Source organism: Belonocnema kinseyi, chromosome 5 (genome assembly GCF_010883055.1).
Source record: "Belonocnema kinseyi isolate 2016_QV_RU_SX_M_011 chromosome 5, B_treatae_v1, whole genome shotgun sequence".
In the NCBI taxonomy this organism is placed as follows: Eukaryota; Metazoa; Arthropoda; class Insecta; order Hymenoptera; family Cynipidae; genus Belonocnema; species Belonocnema kinseyi.
This window is the reverse complement of record NC_046661.1, coordinates 81534247-81553671: the sequence shown is the minus strand read 5'-3', so window position 1 is coordinate 81553671 and position 19425 is coordinate 81534247. Positions and strand designations below refer to the sequence as shown.

Sequence of the window (19425 nt, the reverse complement as noted above, 5' to 3'; positions counted from 1 at the left end):
TGGCAAAGTCAAGGGAAAGTCAAAGACTCGTTCCAACAGGGCTGGTCTTCAGTTCCCAGTTGGTCGAATTCATCGGCTTCTTCGCAAGGGAAACTACGCTGAGCGTGTTGGTGCTGGAGCTCCAGTTTACTTGGCAGCTGTCATGGAATATTTGGCTGCTGAAGTTCTTGAATTGGCAGGAAATGCCGCGAGAGACAACAAGAAGACGAGAATCATCCCTCGTCATCTTCAACTCGCCATCAGGAACGACGAAGAATTGAACAAGCTTCTCTCTGGAGTCACCATCGCCCAGGGTGGTGTCTTGCCTAATATCCAAGCTGTTCTTTTGCCCAAGAAGACCGAGAAGAAAGCCTAAGTTCCAAAAATCTAATTTAACAAATAACAATCGGCCCTTTTAAGGGCCACCAAATTTTTCTAACGAAGGAATTCTTACTTTCTAATCAAAAATTGTTGCATATTTGGTTTCAGGCTTACTTTGTAATTCCTTTTTTCTCAATTGATCAATTTTCTAAATTCCATTCTGTGCATACAATTCTTTAAAGTCGGTCATGTAGGTAACTGTTTACACGCGACCTCTTTAGTGGGAAAACTGAAACCTTAGTACAAGACAATATGTCGTCTACTCCGTTTCGTTGTTATGCTTGCTATTGGAGATTTGTTTTTTAGTAGTTAAACCTTTTTCAGAATAAAATGTTTATTACAAATATAGTGTACGTGACCGTTTTTTAACAATGGCAGTTTCTCAAGCCCTCAACATGTGTGATATCGTCCATCTGAACGTAGGTGGGACAAGGTAAGAAATGCATCTTTTATATGTTCAGAACACTTGAACGGATTAGTTGCAATTACTTTTCTATTTTCTTCCTTTTCTCATTTCGTTCTCGATTCTGAACGGTTGAATTTCTATTCTTGGTAATGGTGTTTCTTTTCATAAAACAAATTCCTCGTAGTTGCATTCATCCGTTCGCATAGGAAACTTCTTTGACATCTGTTTGTCACTTCCCTCGCCAATATCATTTTTAGAACATTTTTAAAAGTTCTTTTCAGAAAAGCATTTTGCATTCTACATTTTAATATACAGGGTGGGCGTTTTAATTGAGAAAAACAATCGAAATGTTCTGCAGAACTCAATACAAAACTGCAAAGTAAAAAGATATTCCTCTTCTAATTTAGAGAGAAAAATTAAATATCTGAATCTCCAGTCTAATCAAAATATAACATATTAGCCTCTTCCAATTCAGAAAAAAAAAGTAATTTCGTGCTCTCAAATTCTGTAAAAATCTTTAAAATAAAAAAGTTCTCCAATTCAGAAAAAATTAGAACCACTATTCCCTTCTTTCCAACAGCAAAGGAAAAATGGCATTTTCCAACTCATAAAGCAAATAATTAAACAAAATTTCATCTCTTCCATTCAATAAAAATCATAAAGTCCGCTTGCAATTCAAAAAATGTATAAACAGACAAATAGTTCCTCCCTTTCATCGCAGTAAAAATGTACCCTCTTCCAATTCAGAAAAAAAATGGAAATTCCCCCATTATTCGCAAAAAAATCTAGAAAGAACAAATGGCGTCTTCCAATTCAGAAAAATAAGAGTAATTGCGAAAAACAAAATTCCCTAAATGATAAAATTAGTGAAATATAAAAATTCCGAATTGGACAATTCTCGAACAGTTTATAATATTACCGAATTTGAAATTGAATAAATAATATTTCCACCGAAAATTGCCGAATTATAAAATATCCAAACTGGAAAATTCCGGAATTTAAACAATAAAATGATTTTACTGTTTTCTAAAAGAAACTCTTTGTTAACGTTTTTTAAAATTGTTTGAATTTAAAAAATTTCCGACGATTTTAATTGTTTAAGCCTTCGAAACTCCATCAAAGATTTGTTTAAATTAAAAATGCACACTGAAAATTTGGAACTAAAATGGAAAATTTATTAAAGTAAAAGATTTCAGAATTACGCATTGTAAACGTAATGATTTCATAATTATATAGTATATAGGGAAAACCTCATTACAGTGGATAATGGGATATACAGAGGATAATCATTAATTAAGAGAACAAATAAAAGAAAAATAATTCATTTAAATTGTTTATTCATCAACACGTATAAATGAATTATTTTGCAAATATTATTACTTCTAATTAATGATTATCTACTGAAAGAAGGTTGCCCCTACATGTTCACACATTTTTGTCAAACGAATGGAATAAACTATTAAATAAATAATTTATTCCAGATTCTCGACATCTCGCCAGACTCTTTCATGGATTCCAGATTCATTTTTTACCGCTTTATTAAGCAATCGGATCGCAAGTCGTCGAGACGAAAAAGGCGCTCTGTTTATAGACAGAGATCCAAAAGTGTTTTCGATTATTCTCAATTATCTTCGGACGAGAGATATAGATTTGAAAAATGTGGATATTCGAGCCTTGAGACATGAAGCTGAATATTATGGAATCACTCCTCTTGTCAAGAGATTAATGCTTTGTGAGGATTTGTCCCAGTCCTCTTGTGGCGATGTATTATTTTACGGATACTTACCACCTCCAAGTAGGTTCCAAAATTAAAATTTAATTTTACCAAACTCGTTTTCAGTCCCCCCGTTCTTGTCCTTTCTAGAACTGTTGATCCACACTGTTTCTCAGCACAGGGTCGAGTATATTGCGCAATATTATGCATTACAATTACAGACTGTATCAATGCGCGAGTATATTGCGTAATATTATGAGTTCCAATTGTAAACTGTTCATACGGTCTCAATGTGCGAGTATATTGCGCAATATTATGCACTGCAATTACAGGATGTATCAATGCGCGAGTATATTGCGTAATATTATGCGTTCCAATTGTAAACGGTTCATACGGCTCAATGTGCGAGTATATTGCGCAATATTATGCATTACAAGTACAGGCTGTATCAATGCGCGAGTATATTGCGTAATATTATGCGTTCCAATTGTAAACTGTCCATACTGTCTCAATGTGCGAGTATATTGCGCAATATTATGCATTACAATTACAGACTGTATCAATGCGCGAGTATATTGCGTAATATTATGCGTTCCAATTGTAAACTGTTCATACGGTCTCAATGTGCGAGTATATTGCGCAATATTATGCACTGCAATTACAGGATGTATCAATGCGCGAGTATATTGCGTAATATTATGCGTTCCAATTGTAAACGGTTCATACGGCTCAATGTGCGAGTATATTGCGCAATATTATGCATTACAAGTACAGGCTGTATCAATGCGCGAGTATATTGCGTAATATTATGCGTTCCAATTGTAAACTGTCCATACTGTCTCAATGTGCGAGTATATTGCGTAATATTATGCATTACAATTACAGACTGTATCAATGCGCGAGTATATTGCGTAATATTATGCGTTCTAATTGGAAAAATTTCAGCCGGCTGCAATGCGCGAGTATTATTAAGTCAAGTATATTGCACAATATTATGAATTCCAGTTGGGAATGGTTCAATCGGCTGCAGTGTGTGATTACTCAGGCGACTATATTACGCAATATTATGCGCAATATTATCCATATTATTCATTCCAATTGGAAGAGGTTCGGGTGCTCGCAGTGCGCGAATACTCAATCGAGTATATTGCGGATAAATTTCAATGTCAAATTTTTAATCATTTTCTATCATACTTGTTAAATATTGAATATTCAATATCACGAAATATTGAAAACTAAAGAATTTTAAATTGCAGAACTTTAAAATAGAACTATTCAAAAAAACGTTCAAAATTACATCTCTTTAAAATATAAATATTGAAAATGGAATACTTTGCAATTCTGTATTTTCAAAATAAAAAAATTCTCCATTGCAACTCGTTAAAATTACAAAGTTTTGAATTGTAAATCATTAAAATTGAAGTTTTTAATTTTCAATATTAACAATTATGCAAGCTTTAAGTTTTATAATTGAAAATTTTGTAAATTTGAAAATGTATATTCAAAATTTCATGCAGTTATCAAAATGTATGCATTTTTGTTTTATTTATTTACATTCAAAATTCCTTTAGTTTGGAAGATTAAGATTTGAAAACATGAATTTTGATCTTTAAAGTCATTAAAATTTAAAAAATTTTATTTATACGTCTTTAAAATTCAACCATTTTGAAATCTGAAAATTTACAATTAAAAGTTATTCAAGTTTTAATTTTTTGCTTAAAAATTCTGTAGATTTCGTGATTTATATTCAAAATTTCTTCAGTTTAGAATATTAAGAATTAAAAACTTAATTTTTGATGTTCAAAATTATCAATTTTAAAAATTGAAGTTTTTAATTTTGAAAGTTGAACATTAAAAAGTATGCAAGTTTTAAGTTTTAAAATTCTGTAATTTTAATACTTTAGATTCTCAATTTCTTCAAATTTGAAGATTTATAATTTAAACCTTGAATTTTGCTCCTTAAAATCATCAGAATTTAAGCATTTTTATTGATATATTTTTTAAATTAAAGAATTAAATTTTTTTAATTACAATTGAATATTAGTCAAGTTTTAATGTTTGTTAATAAAAATGCTGTAATTTTGATGATATAGATTCGACATTTTTTTAGTTTGGAAGATTAAGAATTGAAAATTTGACTTTTGTTCTTAAAAATTATTAAAATTGCAGAATTTTTACTCATAAATCTTTAAAATTGAAGAATTTTTAATTTTGAAAATTTACCATGAGAAATTATGGAAGAGTTAGGGTTTAAAATTCAAAATCCTGTAATTTTGATGCTTATTTACGCTTAAAATTTCATTAATTTGGAAAATTTCGAATTGAAAATTTTAATTTTCCTCTTTAAAATCATCCAAAGATTTTTATTTATACATTTTTAAAGTTCAACAGTTTTTAATATTGTAAAAAATAGAAATTAGTCAAGTTTTAATTATTTTAAATTAAAATGCTATAATTTTAATCATTTATGTCAAAAAAATTTCAATTTGGAAGAAAATTAAGAACTTTTATTTATAAATCTTTAAAATTGAAGATTTTTTAATTTTGAAAAAATAATGCAAGTTTCAGCATTCAAAATTCTGTAATTTTGGATGCTTTTTACACTCATAATTTCATTAATTTGGAATCTTTGAATTAAAATTTTGCTGTTTACAACGACTAAAATTTACGAATTTTTATTCATACATCTTAAAATTTAAAAGTTTTTAATTTTGGAAATTTAAGATTGAAAAATGTGCAAGTCTTAAGTTATAAAATTCAAAATTCTGCAATTTTTACGATTTACATTCGAATTTTCTTGAAATCATTAACATTTTTAATTGTAAACCTTCAAAATTATGGAACTTTAAATTGTACATTATTTAAAATATAAGAGTTATTAATTTTGAAAATTTACATTAAAAAATTATCCAAGTTTTAAGTTTTACAATTAAAAATGATATAATTTTGATTTCCTATTGAAAACTTGACTTTTTCTCTTTAAAATCATTAAATCTTAAGAATTTTCATTTATACATTTTTTAAATTGAAAGCTTTTTTATGTTGAAAATGTACAAATCATCAAAATTTTAACTTTTAAATTTCAAAGTGCTGTACTTTTGATGATAAATATTCGCAATTTCTTCAATTTTGAAATTTTATAATTGAAACTAATGAAAATTGAAAATATTTTTTCGAATGTTTTTCAACAGAGAAGGCATTGAATTGAAAATTTGTGAATAAGGGCCAACATTTGTACTTTTTTTGTGGAAAATTCATCTGTTTGGTTAAAAAGTTTTTTTGGCTTCCAGTTAAATTTTTTTTGTTAAAAATTCAAGTTTTTTGTTTAAAATTTATCTTTTTACCTAAAAAATTCATGTATATGGTTGAAAGTACGTCCATTTGGTGGAAAATTTATATTTTTGGTTAAATAATTGTTTTGTAGAAAAATAATCTTTTAGGTTAACATATTTGGCTTAAAGATTCATAACTTTGAAGAAAGGTTGAACTTTTTTATTTAAAATTTATCTTCTTTCATGGAAAATTAATCTTCTTGGTTGAAAATTTATACTTTTGGCTACAAATTATATATTTTTTAAAATTCGTTTTCTTGGTAAAAAAATAATCTCATTAGTTGAAACTTTATCTTTTTGGCTACAAATTTATCGTTTTTAGTGAAAAAATTCATGTTTTATTTTGAAAATTTGTCCGTTTGGTGGAAAATTAATATTTTTGTTTAACAATTTATTTGTTTTTTTGCTTATAGATTTATTACTTTGGTCAGATGTTGAACTATTTTTATGGTTGAAACTTAATTTCTTTGGCTCAAAAATTCGTCTTCTTGGTTCAAAAATAAACTCATTAGTTAAAATTTCATTTTTTTTTAACATTCGTTTCTTTGATTGAAAATTGAACTATTTCGTTAAAAATTAATTTTTTCTTTGTCATTTTTTTAAAACTAATATTTTTGGTTAAAAATTAATTTTTTGCTTTAATCTTTATTTCTTTGATTATAAATTGAACTATTTTGTTAAAAATTCATATTTTCTGGAAGAAAATTAAGCTTTTTGGTAGAAAATTCATATTATTGGTTTAAGATTCGTTTCTTTGGTTAAAATTTGAACTTTTGTAGTTAAAAGTTTATGTATTTTGTTTAAAATTAACTTTTTCAGTTGGGACATTAATCTTTTAGGTTGAAATTTTTTTGTTTTAAGGTCTTTTTGTTTAAGAAGTTATTTTCTTTATTTTAAGATACATTTCTTTGGTTAAAAGTTGATGAAAAATTATAAATGTTTAAAGAAGAAGATTGTTTTTCAAATAAAAATATTATTTTTCTACCAAAAAATACTCATTTTCAACAAAATGCATGACTGTTCATATAAAAAAGATGCATTTTTAACCAAAATTAGAATAGTTAAAATGTTAGAAATTTAAATAGTTACATCTTTAGTTCAAAAAATTAATTATCCGCTAAAAAGAAACGAATTTTCTACCAAAAAATACAGTTTTAACAAAATATATAAGTTTTTTACCCAAAAAAATGGTATACACTAAAATTAGAATAGTTTCAACTAAAAATATAACCTTTCAAGAAAAAATTGAACATCTTTAGTTAAAAAAATTAATTTTCAACTATAAAAATAAATTTTCAAGCAAAATGGAATAGTTACATCTTCAATTAAAAAAATGAATTTTCAGCTAAAGGGAAACCAATTTTCTACAAAAAATGCAGCTTTAATAAAATATATAAATTTTTTAGCAAAAATAAAAAAATTATAAACCAAAAGTAGAATAGTTTCAACTAAAAACATAAATTTTCAAGCGAAAATGGAACATCTTAAGTTCAAAAAATTAATTTTCAGCCTAAGAAATTAATTTTTAATCACAGTGATAAACTTTCAACCAAAATATGAATTTTTGACCAATTAATTGAATTTTCAACCCAAAAGATAAATTTGCTATAAAAAAACTAATTTTCTACTAATTTGTTTTTCAACCAAAGAAATGAATTCTTAAGAAAAAATAAAATAGTTACTTTTTTACCAAACAGAATATTTTTTAACAAAAAAGATTAAATTTCTAAAAAAAAAAGATACCTTTTCCACAAAAAACGGAATAGTTACATTTTCAGTTAAAAAAATAATTGTAAATGATAAAAAACTCATTTTTGTTAAATATTAAAAAAAAATTCTTCTTTTATGGGTGAAAATTAACTTAATTGGTTCAAAAATTCGTTTTTTGGTAGAAAAATAATCTCATTAGGTAAAACTTAATTTTTTTCGGTTGAAAATTGAACTTTTTCGTTAAAAATTCGTTTTTTTGTTGACATTTTTTGTAACTGAAAATGGATTTGGTTAAAAATGTACACTTTTGGCATATTTTTGGTTAAAGATTAGTTTTTTGCTTCAAAGTTAAGTTCTTTGGTTAAAAGTTGAACTATTTTCTTAAAAATGTATCTTTTTTGGTAGAAAATTAATCTTGGTGCTTGAAAATTTAGCTTTTTTAGTTAAAAAATTCATGTGCTATGTTGAAAATTTGATGGAAAATTCATATTTGTGGATAGCATTTTTTTTCTTGAAGATCTTTTTGTTTGAGAATTTATTTATTTTGTTTCAAGATTTATTTCTTTGGTTAATATTTGAACTACTTGATTAAAATTTCATGTATTTTGTTAAAAAATCTACTTTTTTGATAGAAAATTAATTTTTTGGTTAAACATTTATTTTTTGTTTCAAGATTCGTTTCTTTGGTTAAAAGTGGAACTATTATTGTTAAAAGTTTATGTATTTTGTTCAAAATTAATTTTTTTAGTTATAAAATTAATGTTTTAGGTTGACATTTTTTGCTTTAAGATTCATTACGTTATTTTAAAGTTGAACTATTTTGTTAAAAATTTATCTTTTGTAGTTGAAAAATTCATGTAAGCTTGGTGGAAAATTTATATTTTTGCATACAATTTGATTTCTTTGCTTCATGTTTCCTTTCTTTGGTTAAAAATCGAAATACTTTGTTAAAAGTAATCTTTTTTAGCATAAAATTAATCTTTCTGTTTAAAAATTTTTGTTTTGTTTCAAGATTCTTTTTTTTGTTGGTAAAATTTAAAATATGTAGTTTAATATTCTTGTCTTTTGTTCAAAATTAATTATTTAAAAAAAAATTAATCTTCTTGGTTGAAAACTTATATTTTTGGCTGAAAATTAATTTCTTTGGTTGAAAATTCGTTTTCTTGGTAGAAAAAAATCTCATTAGTTGAAATTTCATCTTTTTGATTGAAAAATGTATCTTTATTAGTCAAAAAATTCATCTACTATGTTGAAAATGTGTTGTTTTCGTGGAAAATTCATATTTTTTGTTAAAATTTGTTTTGGCTTGAAGATATTTTTGTTTAAGAATTTATTTTTTTATTTCAAGATTAATTTCTTTGTTTAAAAGTTGAACTATTGTGTTAAAAGTTCATGTATTTTGTTAAAAATACTTCTTTTTGGTAGAAAATTAATTTTTTTGGTTAAACATTTATTTTTTGTTTCAAGATTCGTTTTTTTTGTTAAAAGTTGAACTATTATTGTTGACAGTTTATGTAATTTTTTCAAAATTAATTTTTTAGTAGAAAAATTGTTTTCTTGGTAGAAAATTAATCTCTGGTAGAATAAAAAAAAAAATAATATAATAAATAAAATAATAAAATAATAGAAATTGATCTTTTAGATTAAATTGTTTTTGCTTCTAGTTTTATTACTTTGGTTAAATGTTGAACTTTTTCGTTAACAATTAATTTGTTTTAATCAAAATATGTTTCTTTTTAGTAAAAAAATTGTCTTCTTGGTAGAAAATTAATCTTTGATGGATTAAAAATAAATATAATAATAATGCAATAAATAATATAATAAATAAATAAAATAATAGAAATTGATATTTTAGGTTAAATTGTTTTTTTTAGTCCTAGATTTATTACTTTGGTTAAATGTTGAAATTTTTTATTAACAAATGATTTGATTTAATCAAAATAAGTTTTTTTTTTAGTAGAAAAATGGTCTGTTTGGTAGAAAATTAATCTCTGGTGGAATAAAAATAAATATAATAAACAATAAAATGATAGAAATTGATGTTTTAGGTTAAATTGTTTTGTGCTTCAAAATTGATTAGTTTGGTTAAATTTTGAACTCTTTTGTTAACAATTAATTTGTTTGAATCAAAATAAGTTGTTTTTTAGTAGAAAAATTGTCTTCTTGGTAGAAAATTAATCTCTGGTGGAATAAAAATAAATATAATAAATAATGTAATAAATAAATAAAACCATAAAATAATAGAAATTGACCTTTTAGGTTAAATTGTTTTTTGCTTCTAGATTTACTACTTTGGTTAAATGTTGAACTATTTTGTTAAAAATTCATTTATTTTATTAAAAATAAATTTTTTCAGTAGAAAAATGGTCTTCTTGGTAGAAAAATCATCTCTTGTGCAATAAAAATAAATATAATAATAATATAATAAATAAATAAAATATTAGAAATTGATATTTTAGGTTAAATTGTTTTTTGCTTCTAGAATTTTGTTTAAATGTTGAACTTTTATGTTAACAATTCATTTATTTTATTAAAAATAAATTTTTTTAGTAGAAAAATGGTCTTCTTGGTAGAAAAAATATCTCTTGTGCAATAAAAATAAATAGAATAATATAATAAATAAATAAAATAATAGAAATTGATCTTTTAGGTTAAATTGTTTTTTGCTTGTAGAATTTTAGTTAAATGTTGAAGTTTTATGTTAACAATTCATTTCGATTTATTCAAAAAAATGGTAGTTTAGTAGAAAAATTGTCTCCTTAGTAGAAAATTAATCTCTTGTGGAATAAGAATAAATATAATAAAGAATAAAATAATAGAAATTGATCTTTTAGGTTAAATTGTGTTTTGCTTCAAGATTTATTAGTTTGGTAAAATGTTTAACTATTTTGTTAACAATTTATTTATTTGCTTAAAAATAAATTGTTTGGGTAGAAAAATAGTCTTTCTGATAAAAAAATTAATCTCTGTCTGATTAAAAATAAATATAATAAATAATGTAATAATGAATATAATAAATTAATAAAATTATAGAAATTAATCTTTTAGGTTAAATTGTTTTTTGCTTCTAGATTTATTACTTTGGTTAAATGTTGAACTATTTTGTTCAAAATTCATGCATTTCATTCAAAAATCAACTTTTTCGCCGAAAATTAATTTTTTAAATAGAAAATTTATCTTTCATGATTGAAAATTAATTTTTTTGTCGAAAATTTAACTACATATTAAGTTAAAAATTCATTTTTTTATTTTTTTTTACTACTGAAAACGTGTCCTTTTTATTGGCTCTATTTTCAGGTAAGAATTAATGTTTTTGCTCAAAGGTTTATTTCTTTGGTTAAAAGTTGAACTATTTTGTTAAGAATTCATCATATTTGTAGAAAATTAATCTTCTTGATAGACAATTCATCGTCTTGGTGAAAAATTAAACTATTTTGTTAAAATTCAATTTTCTTCTTGAATATTTATCATTTTAGTTAAAAATTAATTTCATCGGTTGAAAATTCTAATTCCTACTTGGATAAAATCTCATATTTAATTAAAAGTTACACTTTTAAGAAAACTGATTAAAATTAAAATTAAAATTGTATCCAAGCCGATACAGTTTTTTCAATATTTAAAAAAATGTATGATTACTTGTTAGTACAAGTAATAACACATCTTTTTTTAGATGTCCCACTTCAAGAACCCACAAGCATTTCCGGTAGCATAAATGATGTTTCTGTTCATGGAAGACCTGCAGGAGCTCCAGCAGCACCTAGACCTGAAAATCCTGCAGGTGGTGCAGCTGCAGCTGCAGCAGCTCCACAATCTTCAGGAACATCCCCGAATTCTTCTAATCAGCCCAGCAACTCTAACAGTCAGTCTCAATCAGAAGGCTAGATAATTAATTCACATTTTTATTATCAATAATCCAGATTTTATTTAAAAATTCGTCAATGAATTTCGATTTATTTTCAAAATCTAGATCAGCAAAATCAGAGAGCATCGCTACCAACCCACGCAAGAAATTCTTCCCTGGATTATCGAGTTTCCCGAGGACTTCCTCATTCCCGAACTCCTTCTCTTGATCTTCGACATGCTCGAAATAGTTCCGCAGATTTGAATAAAATCTTTAAAAACGACATCAGTCTCGTCTTTGGACCACAGCAAGGTAAGGGAAAAATAAAAAAGTTTCTATTATTTTAATAATGTTTCTCAATTTTTTCTATTTTTATTGATAATAATTACATTATTTAAATTTCGCGGGAAAACTTATCGCTTTAAGTATGAAAGGGCGCTCAATTTAAATCATAAAAAAAGACAAAGTAATAAACAATATATATTTAATTAATTAATGCAAAAATCTTTGTTTCTAAATACATTTGAAGTACTTTTTAGTTGAGTTTTCATATTAAAAAGATAAATTTTGAAGCTAGGAAATTAATTTTGAACTAAAATGATGAATCTTCAACCAAAAATAAGAATTTTCAAAGAAGATGATATTTCAAATAAAAATATTAATTTTATACCAAAAAAGAATCATTTTCAACAAAGTGCATGAGTTTTTATATTAAAAAGAGGCGTTTTTAACCAAAAACAAAACGAATTTTCAACAAAATGGTATTTTTTTTCATTAAAAAAAATGATTTTTTAACTAAAAATGGATACATAGTATATAGATTTTTAACTAAAAAACTTAATAAATTTACAAATCAAAATTAGAATATCTCAATTTCCAATTAGAAATTTAAATTTTTAATAAAAAAACTATAAATAAAAGTGATTAATTTTTAACCAAATATATGAATTTTTGGCCTAATAGTGGAAATTTGAACCTAAAGATGATTTTTCTATAAATAAACGAATTTTTAACTAAATAATTTTTCTTTTAATCAAAGAAATTAATTCTTAAAAAAAATAGAATAATTAAATTTACTGGAAAACAGAACATTTTTTAACAAAAAAGATTAAATTTCTGTCAAAAAGATTAATTTTCCACAAAAAAGGAATAGTTTCATTTTTATTTAAAAACATTTATTATAAATGATCAAAAAACTAATTTACAAAAAAAAATGAATGCTCAACAAAATAAATTGCATTATAAACTAATTTTTTACTACTTTTTTCAACCAAAGAAACGTATTCTTAACGAAAAATAGAATAGTTACATTTTCTACAAAATAGAACATTTTTTAGCGAAAAAGATTAAATTTCTATTTAAAAAAAAATTCCACAAAAAACGGAATTAATTTTCAGTTAAAAAGAAAAGAATTTTCTGCAAAAAGATACAGTTTTAATCAAATATATACATTTTTTACAAAAAAAATATATTTATAAACCAAAACTAGAACAGCTTCAACTCAAAATATAAACTTTCAAGAAAAAATGGAACATCTTCAGTTAAAATAATTAATTTTCAACTAAAAACAAACGAATTTTCAGCCAAAGAATTTAATTCTTAATCACAGTGATAAATTTTCAACCAAAATATGAATTTTTCACCAAATAATTGAATTTTCAACACAAAAGACGAATTTTCTATAAAAAAAAACAACTATTTTTAACTATTTTTGTTCAACCAAAGAAACGTATTATCAAGAGAAAATAGAATACTTACATTTTCTACAAAACAGAACATTTTTTAGCGAAAAAAATTTAATTTCTATCAAAAAAGATACATTTACCACAAAAAACGGAATATTTACATTTTCAGTTAAAAAAATAATTCTAAATGATAAAAAAATCATTTAGAAAAAAATGAATTCTCAACAAAATAATGCAATTTTAAACTCAAAAGATGAATTTTCTACAAAAAAAAGATACAGTTTTAATAAAATATATAAATTTAAAAAAAAATTATAAAACAAAACTAGAATGAATTTGTTGTAAAAAAAACTATTTTTTTTTCAACCAAAGAAATGAATTCTTAAGAAAAAATAAAATAGTTAAATTTACTAGAAAACAGAACATTTTTGGCTATATAAAAAGATTAAATTTTAATCAAAAAATATAAATTTTCCACAAAAAACGGAATAGTTACATTTTCAGTTGAAAAAATTAATTCTAAATTTCTCAAAAAAAAGTTACAGTTTTAATCAAATATATAAATTTTCAACCAAAAATATAAATTTTCAAGCAAAAATGGAGTAGTTATATCTTCAGTTAAAAAAATTAATTTTCAGCTAAAAAAACGAATTTTCAGACAAAAAAATTCATTTTTCTTTAATAAAGATCCATTTTCAACAAAAATGAGAATATTTAAAATGTTAGTAAAATAAATATTCAATAAAAAATCGAACTTTTAAAAAAATATATTTTTTAACTAAAAACAGAAGAATACAATTTTTAGTTAAAACAATCAATTTTCAACAAGAAAATGAATTTTAAATAAAATAATGCAATTTTAAACCCAAAAGATGGATTTACTACAAACAAAGTTACAGTTTTAATAAAATATATAAATTTTTATCTAAAAAGATAAATTTACCAACCAAAATTAGAATAGCGCAATTTGCAATTAGAAAATTAAATTTTAAATAAAAAAACGAGGTTTCAGCACAAAAAATTAATTTTCAACTAAAAAAATAAATTTGCAAGCAAAAATGGAATAGTTATATCTTCAGTTAAAAAATTAATTTTCAGCTTAAAAAAACGAATTTGCAGCCAAAGAAATTAATTTTTAATCACAGTGATGAATTTTCAACCAAAATATGAATTTTTAAATAAATAATTGAATTTTCAAGCCAAAAGATGAATTTGTTATAAAAAAATTTTTTTTCAACTAAAGAAATGAATTCTTAACAAAAAATAGAATAGTTACATTTAGTAGAAAACAAAACATTTTTCAATGAAAAAGATTAAATGGAATAGTTAAATTTTCAGTTAAAAAATTATTCTAAATGATAAAAAATTATTTTACAAAAAAATAAATGAATTCTTAACAAAATAATGCAATTTTAAACCCAAAAGATGAATTTTCTACAAAAAAGATGCAGTTTTAAACAATTATTTTAATTTTCAGCTAACAAGAAACGAATTTTCAGTCAAATAAATTATTTTTTAATTACAGTGATAAATTTTCAACCAAAATATGAATTTTGACCAAATAATTGAATTTTCAACCCAAAAAAAGAATTTGTTATAAAAAAACTAATTTTTTTCTCAACTCAAGAAATGAATTCTGAACATATTTATTTGAAAATTCTTATTTTTGGTTGCAAATTTAATTATGCTTGGTTAAAAAATAAACTATTGTCAAAAATACATTTTTTTTTAATTGAAAATTTTTATTTTTTAGTATAAATTTCATGTATTTTGTTGAAATTTTTTATTGTTTTGGTTTAATTAATCTGTTTTCGATTAAAACTAAAAATCATTTTTAGATGCAATATCTACTAAATATTAAGTACATTTTGCATCGACAATTTGTTTATTTATTTTTGTATTGAAAATAAAAAAAATTCAGTTGGAATGTCAACTGTTACATTTTTCTTTGAAAATTCACCTTTTTTTTGAAAATTCATATATTTTTTGATATTTTTTATTTGTTTAATTTAACTGTTTTTGATCAAGAATTAAAATACTTTTTACTTGAAATACCAACTATCGGTTCAATTTTTAATTGAAAAATCATCTGTCGTTGAAAATGATTTTTTGAAGTTAATATTTAATTATTCACTTTTCTTTCGAAATTTTATATTTTTTAGTAGAAATATGTGTTTTGTTTAAAATTGCTATTTTTTGTTAAAAAATTTACAAAATATAGTTGTAATAACAACTATTACATTTTTGTTTGAAAATTCGAATTTTTGGTTGCAAATTCAAACTATACTTTGTTAAAAAATAAACTCATTTTAAAAATACATTTTGTTTCAATTGAAAATTTTTATTTTTTAGTTTAAATTTCATATGTTTTGTTTACATTTGTGTTGTTTTAGTTTAATTTAATCTGTTTTCGATTAAAACTGAAAATCTTTTTTAGGTGCAATATCTACTATTGAGTACATTTTTCGATGAGAATTTATTATTTTTTAAATTAAAAATAAAAAAAATTCATTTGCAATATCAACTGTTACATTTTTTTGAAAATTCAACTTTTTGGTTCAAAATTAATTGTGGTTTTATTGAAAATTCAATATACAGTACTCTCTTGCCTATTTCAAGTCGCACTTATACCAAGTCCCCCGTATACGGCTATTTCAAATTACGTTTGCTTGAATTGAGTATTTTAGCATGACGTCATAGAAATACATACGACTTTTTCGGGAAAGTATTCTAAACCTAAAAATAATTTTAAAATGTATGAATAGTAATATTTGTTAACTGTAGAATCTAATTTCTCTGTCATGTTCCATTCTTTCATCAATTGACGACCTTTTAGTATCACGAAATTAAAAAAATCCATTTCCACTTACCCTAGCATGTCCGTAACATCATGCTACAATTGGGATCTGAAGAACTCGAATACGCCACCTGGACGGGAAGTATAGGCGAATATACGAAAATAATTTTTCTACAGGTTTTACAGTGTTTTTTTTACAGTGAAACCGGGAAAAAATAAAAAGTGATAAATAAACAGTTACAAATAAAATAAATTAAACTTTATCAATGGTGTTTTTGCCACGAAAATCGAAGAGCAAAGTGTTTTTTTGTGTGTTGGATTGTTCTTCTACTGCTCGAAAACATGAAACTGTTCGGTTTTTCTGAAATGTAAAAAACTCCTGTTAAAAAAAAAATTATGAAAAATCTTATAGTACATTTACAGCATTTACTAATAGTATGCCTCGAGAAATAAAGCAGAATAAAGTAAAAAAATTACGAAGTTCAAACGGATTTTCAAGCTTGTTCCACTGTCAATAAAAAAGATTGAAGAAAAAGTTATAATCATCATCAAGTATTTATCGTTTTTATTTTTCAATAATTTTTCAGCATTCCGGGTGAAAATAATCAAAGCAGGTTCTAAATAAAAATATTATTTCAGGTACAAATATATCAACATAACCTCAAATCTGAAAAAAGTTACTGCTTATTTGTCATTTCAAGCTGATATAAATTAAATTTTGCATTGAAATGTCGATAGTTAATATTACATTTTAAATGTTTATGAAGGGGAAAAATGGAAAAATTTATTATTTAGACAACAAGAGTTTTTAGATTCGAATTTTGCAAACAAAATGCAATAATAGAAACTGAAGTTTCATTTTCCACCTCTTTTCCGCAAAATAGAAGGTGTCCTGCATGTAAAATTCTTTCTCCTTCTACGAATTTTCTACATACCGGCGTAGATTTGGTGAAACCACACATTTGAGCTATTGTTACAAGATTTCAGATCCCAATAGTCACTATTCCACTAAATATTTGAGTCGTTTTTTGCCTCTATTATATTCATTTTTAGTTGGAAAATTGTACTATTTCAAGCAAATGTTATATTTTTCACATCGTACGTCAACAAAAACACTGACATGCATGCCGCGCAAATGCTTACACATTTTTGCAGCGCGCGCATCGATACAAGGCCGAGTCATCCAATGAACGTCGCTTGACAAAAATAACCTGACGGCTCTCGGTAGAGGTAGGGCGCCCCTGAGCTTTGAAATTCCCAAATGTTTACGTTGCCCGGCCCTTGAAATACGCAAGAGTTCACTCAATTTCGACTTGAAATCTCAGAAATTGAGCGATTTTTTTTTTATTTCGAAATCTAGTTTCAGGATGGGTCGACCCACTTCGAGTCCAAATAATCAAAGCTCATCACAATTGGATCGTGATAGCCTATGCCCATTTTATCACCTGTTATCGCCTCAAAGATTCGTCAGGATGGCAGCACGCCTTCACGAGTCCTCATATCGAATATATTATCGAACGGGTAGCAATAAACGCGAAAATTAGCGGAGCTGATGGGAAAATGGTTGCCATTTCTTTTGGAAGTCAAGTGAGACTTTGGAGTGTTTCGGAAGAGGGGATCAAAACGAACGTCGGAACTTTTAATCTCAATGTGCGCGTTGAATATCTTTTTTTTATTGGCAGCCAATTAGTGGCTCTGTCACCTACTGGCAAAATTGGCGTTTGGCATGCGATGACACATCATTGGCAGATTCAAGACGTCGTCCCGATTTCATCGTTTGATACTGCCGGATCTTTCCTGCTCTTGGGCTGCAATAATGGATCCATTTATTATATTGGTGAGAATATATTTTTTACAAATTCAGGAAAGCCGTTTCAATCGAAGAAAAAAATTTTGATTTTTTTAAACTCTAAAGCTAGAACTATTTTTCCATTTGAATTAATGAAACATGAACTGGAAATTAAAGAACACAAGATGGAACTCTTTAATTTTAAAATTTTTTAATTGAAGTTTAAGAGTTTTTTAATTTAGAAATTTTATATTTAATAGAGCTCTTGAGCATGCTTAAGTGCACATTCACATTAAGTTCTCCTGAAGATTATATTTTTAGTTATAAATTTTAGTATTTGTTTGGGCTTTTAAGAATGTTCATAAAAAGACATAATTTTTTGTTGCAAATTTAACTGTTTTTTCCTGAAAATTTCTCTTTTTTATTTAAAATTTCATATTTTTTATAAGAATTTACCGGTTTCTTTGGAAAAACTGTAAAAAATCATACTTTTTGGTTAAAAAATCGACTATTTAGCAGAAAATTAACTTTATGTTTACAATTCTTATTTTGGTCTTGGAAAGTGAAACGTAATTTTCTTTGGATGAAAATTTTAGTTTTTTTTAGGTTTACTTCAAATTCATCTGTTTTAGGAGCAATATCATCTTTCTTGAATAAAAATGAAACCGTTTGGTTGAAAATTCAAGAATTTTGTTCAAAATTAATTTTTTTTTTATTGAAAATGCTGCAGTTTTATTGAAAACTTTAAGTATTTCGTAGAAAATTTACTTTTTGTTTAAAATTTATATTTTCGTGTCGAGAAATGAACTGAATTATTTTCTGGATAAAAGTTCAACTTAAAAAAATGTGTTGGTTTTTTATTAAAAATTCGTCTGTTTTTGTACAAATTTCACCTTTCTTGGATAAAAACGCAATTATATGGTAAAGAATTTAACTATTTTGTTAAAAATGATGTTTTCTAGTTAAAATTTTTTTGACCTAAAAATTTAACTCATACATGTTTGGTTTAAAATTTATCTTTTTAAGTTAAAAATTCAAACATTGGGTTTAAAATTCCTGTATTTGATTGAAAACTCATATTCGTGGAAAAATATTTAAGCTTCTTTGTAACTAATTTCCCTTTTGGTTGAAAATCCCTTTAAAATTAAAATATTTTATTAAAAATTCAGGTGCTTTGTTAAAAAGTGGTCTATTTTGGTAGAAAATTCATCCTATTGGTTGGAAATTGATTTTTCTGGCTAAAAATGAGTTTTTTCTTATTTAGAATTATTGCTTGTGAACTGAAAATGTAACTGTTCCATTTTTTGTTGAAAATTTATCTTTTTTTATAGAAACTTAATCTTCTTCGCTGAAAATTATACTATTTCGTGGAAGATTTACTTGGATTTTATTGAAAATTAAGTGTTTGACTGAAAATTTGATTATTCTATTTTTAGCCTAAAATTTATCTCATTATTTGAAACTTAAAATTTTTGGTTAAACATTAATTTCTATGTTTGAAAATTTATATTTTTTTAGTTGAAAATTTATCAATCAAATTCACTTTAGCTATTGCATTTTTTGTAATATATAATATATTTAAAAATTCGTTTTTTTAAATATAAAATTCATATTTTTAGTTGAAAATTAATTTTTCTAACTGAAGATATAACGTTTCTATTTTTGCTTGAAAATTGATCTTTTTAGTTGAAAATCCACTTGAACTATTCCATTTTTTGTGAAAAATGTACCTTTTTTGAAAGAAATTAAATCTTTTTCGTCAAAGAATGTTCCTTTTTGTAGAAAATTTAA

At 24.5% G+C, this 19425-nt stretch overlaps 2 protein-coding genes across 3 annotated transcripts in view; both read left to right on the top strand.

Annotated features, from left to right (window-relative positions):
- Nucleotides 1–4: 4 nt before the first annotated feature.
- On the top strand, nucleotides 5–400 carry LOC117173741 (histone H2A-like; the record flags this gene model as incomplete). Its single annotated transcript, XM_033362382.1, has 1 exon — nucleotides 5–400. A coding segment is annotated over one exon (351 nt), but the record flags the coding sequence as incomplete, so codon positions are not given.
- A 178-nt stretch (nucleotides 401–578) lies between these two features.
- The window catches only part of LOC117172715 (BTB/POZ domain-containing protein KCTD3), a 60864-nt gene continuing 42017 nt past the window's right edge, over nucleotides 579–19425 (top strand). Inside the window, exons 1-5 of one of the 2 annotated variants that reach the window (XM_033360876.1) lie at nucleotides 579–793; nucleotides 2248–2561; nucleotides 11193–11381; nucleotides 11490–11675; nucleotides 17206–17682. In XM_033360876.1, coding sequence (XP_033216767.1) covers nucleotides 732–793; nucleotides 2248–2561; nucleotides 11193–11381; nucleotides 11490–11675; nucleotides 17206–17682 — 1228 coding nt within the window. In that variant the 5' untranslated portion in view covers nucleotides 579–731. Of the gene's footprint in view, nucleotides 794–2247; nucleotides 2562–11192; nucleotides 11400–11489; nucleotides 11676–17205; nucleotides 17683–19425 lie in introns of both variants that reach the window. The other variant, XM_033360875.1, reaches the window with a different exon arrangement.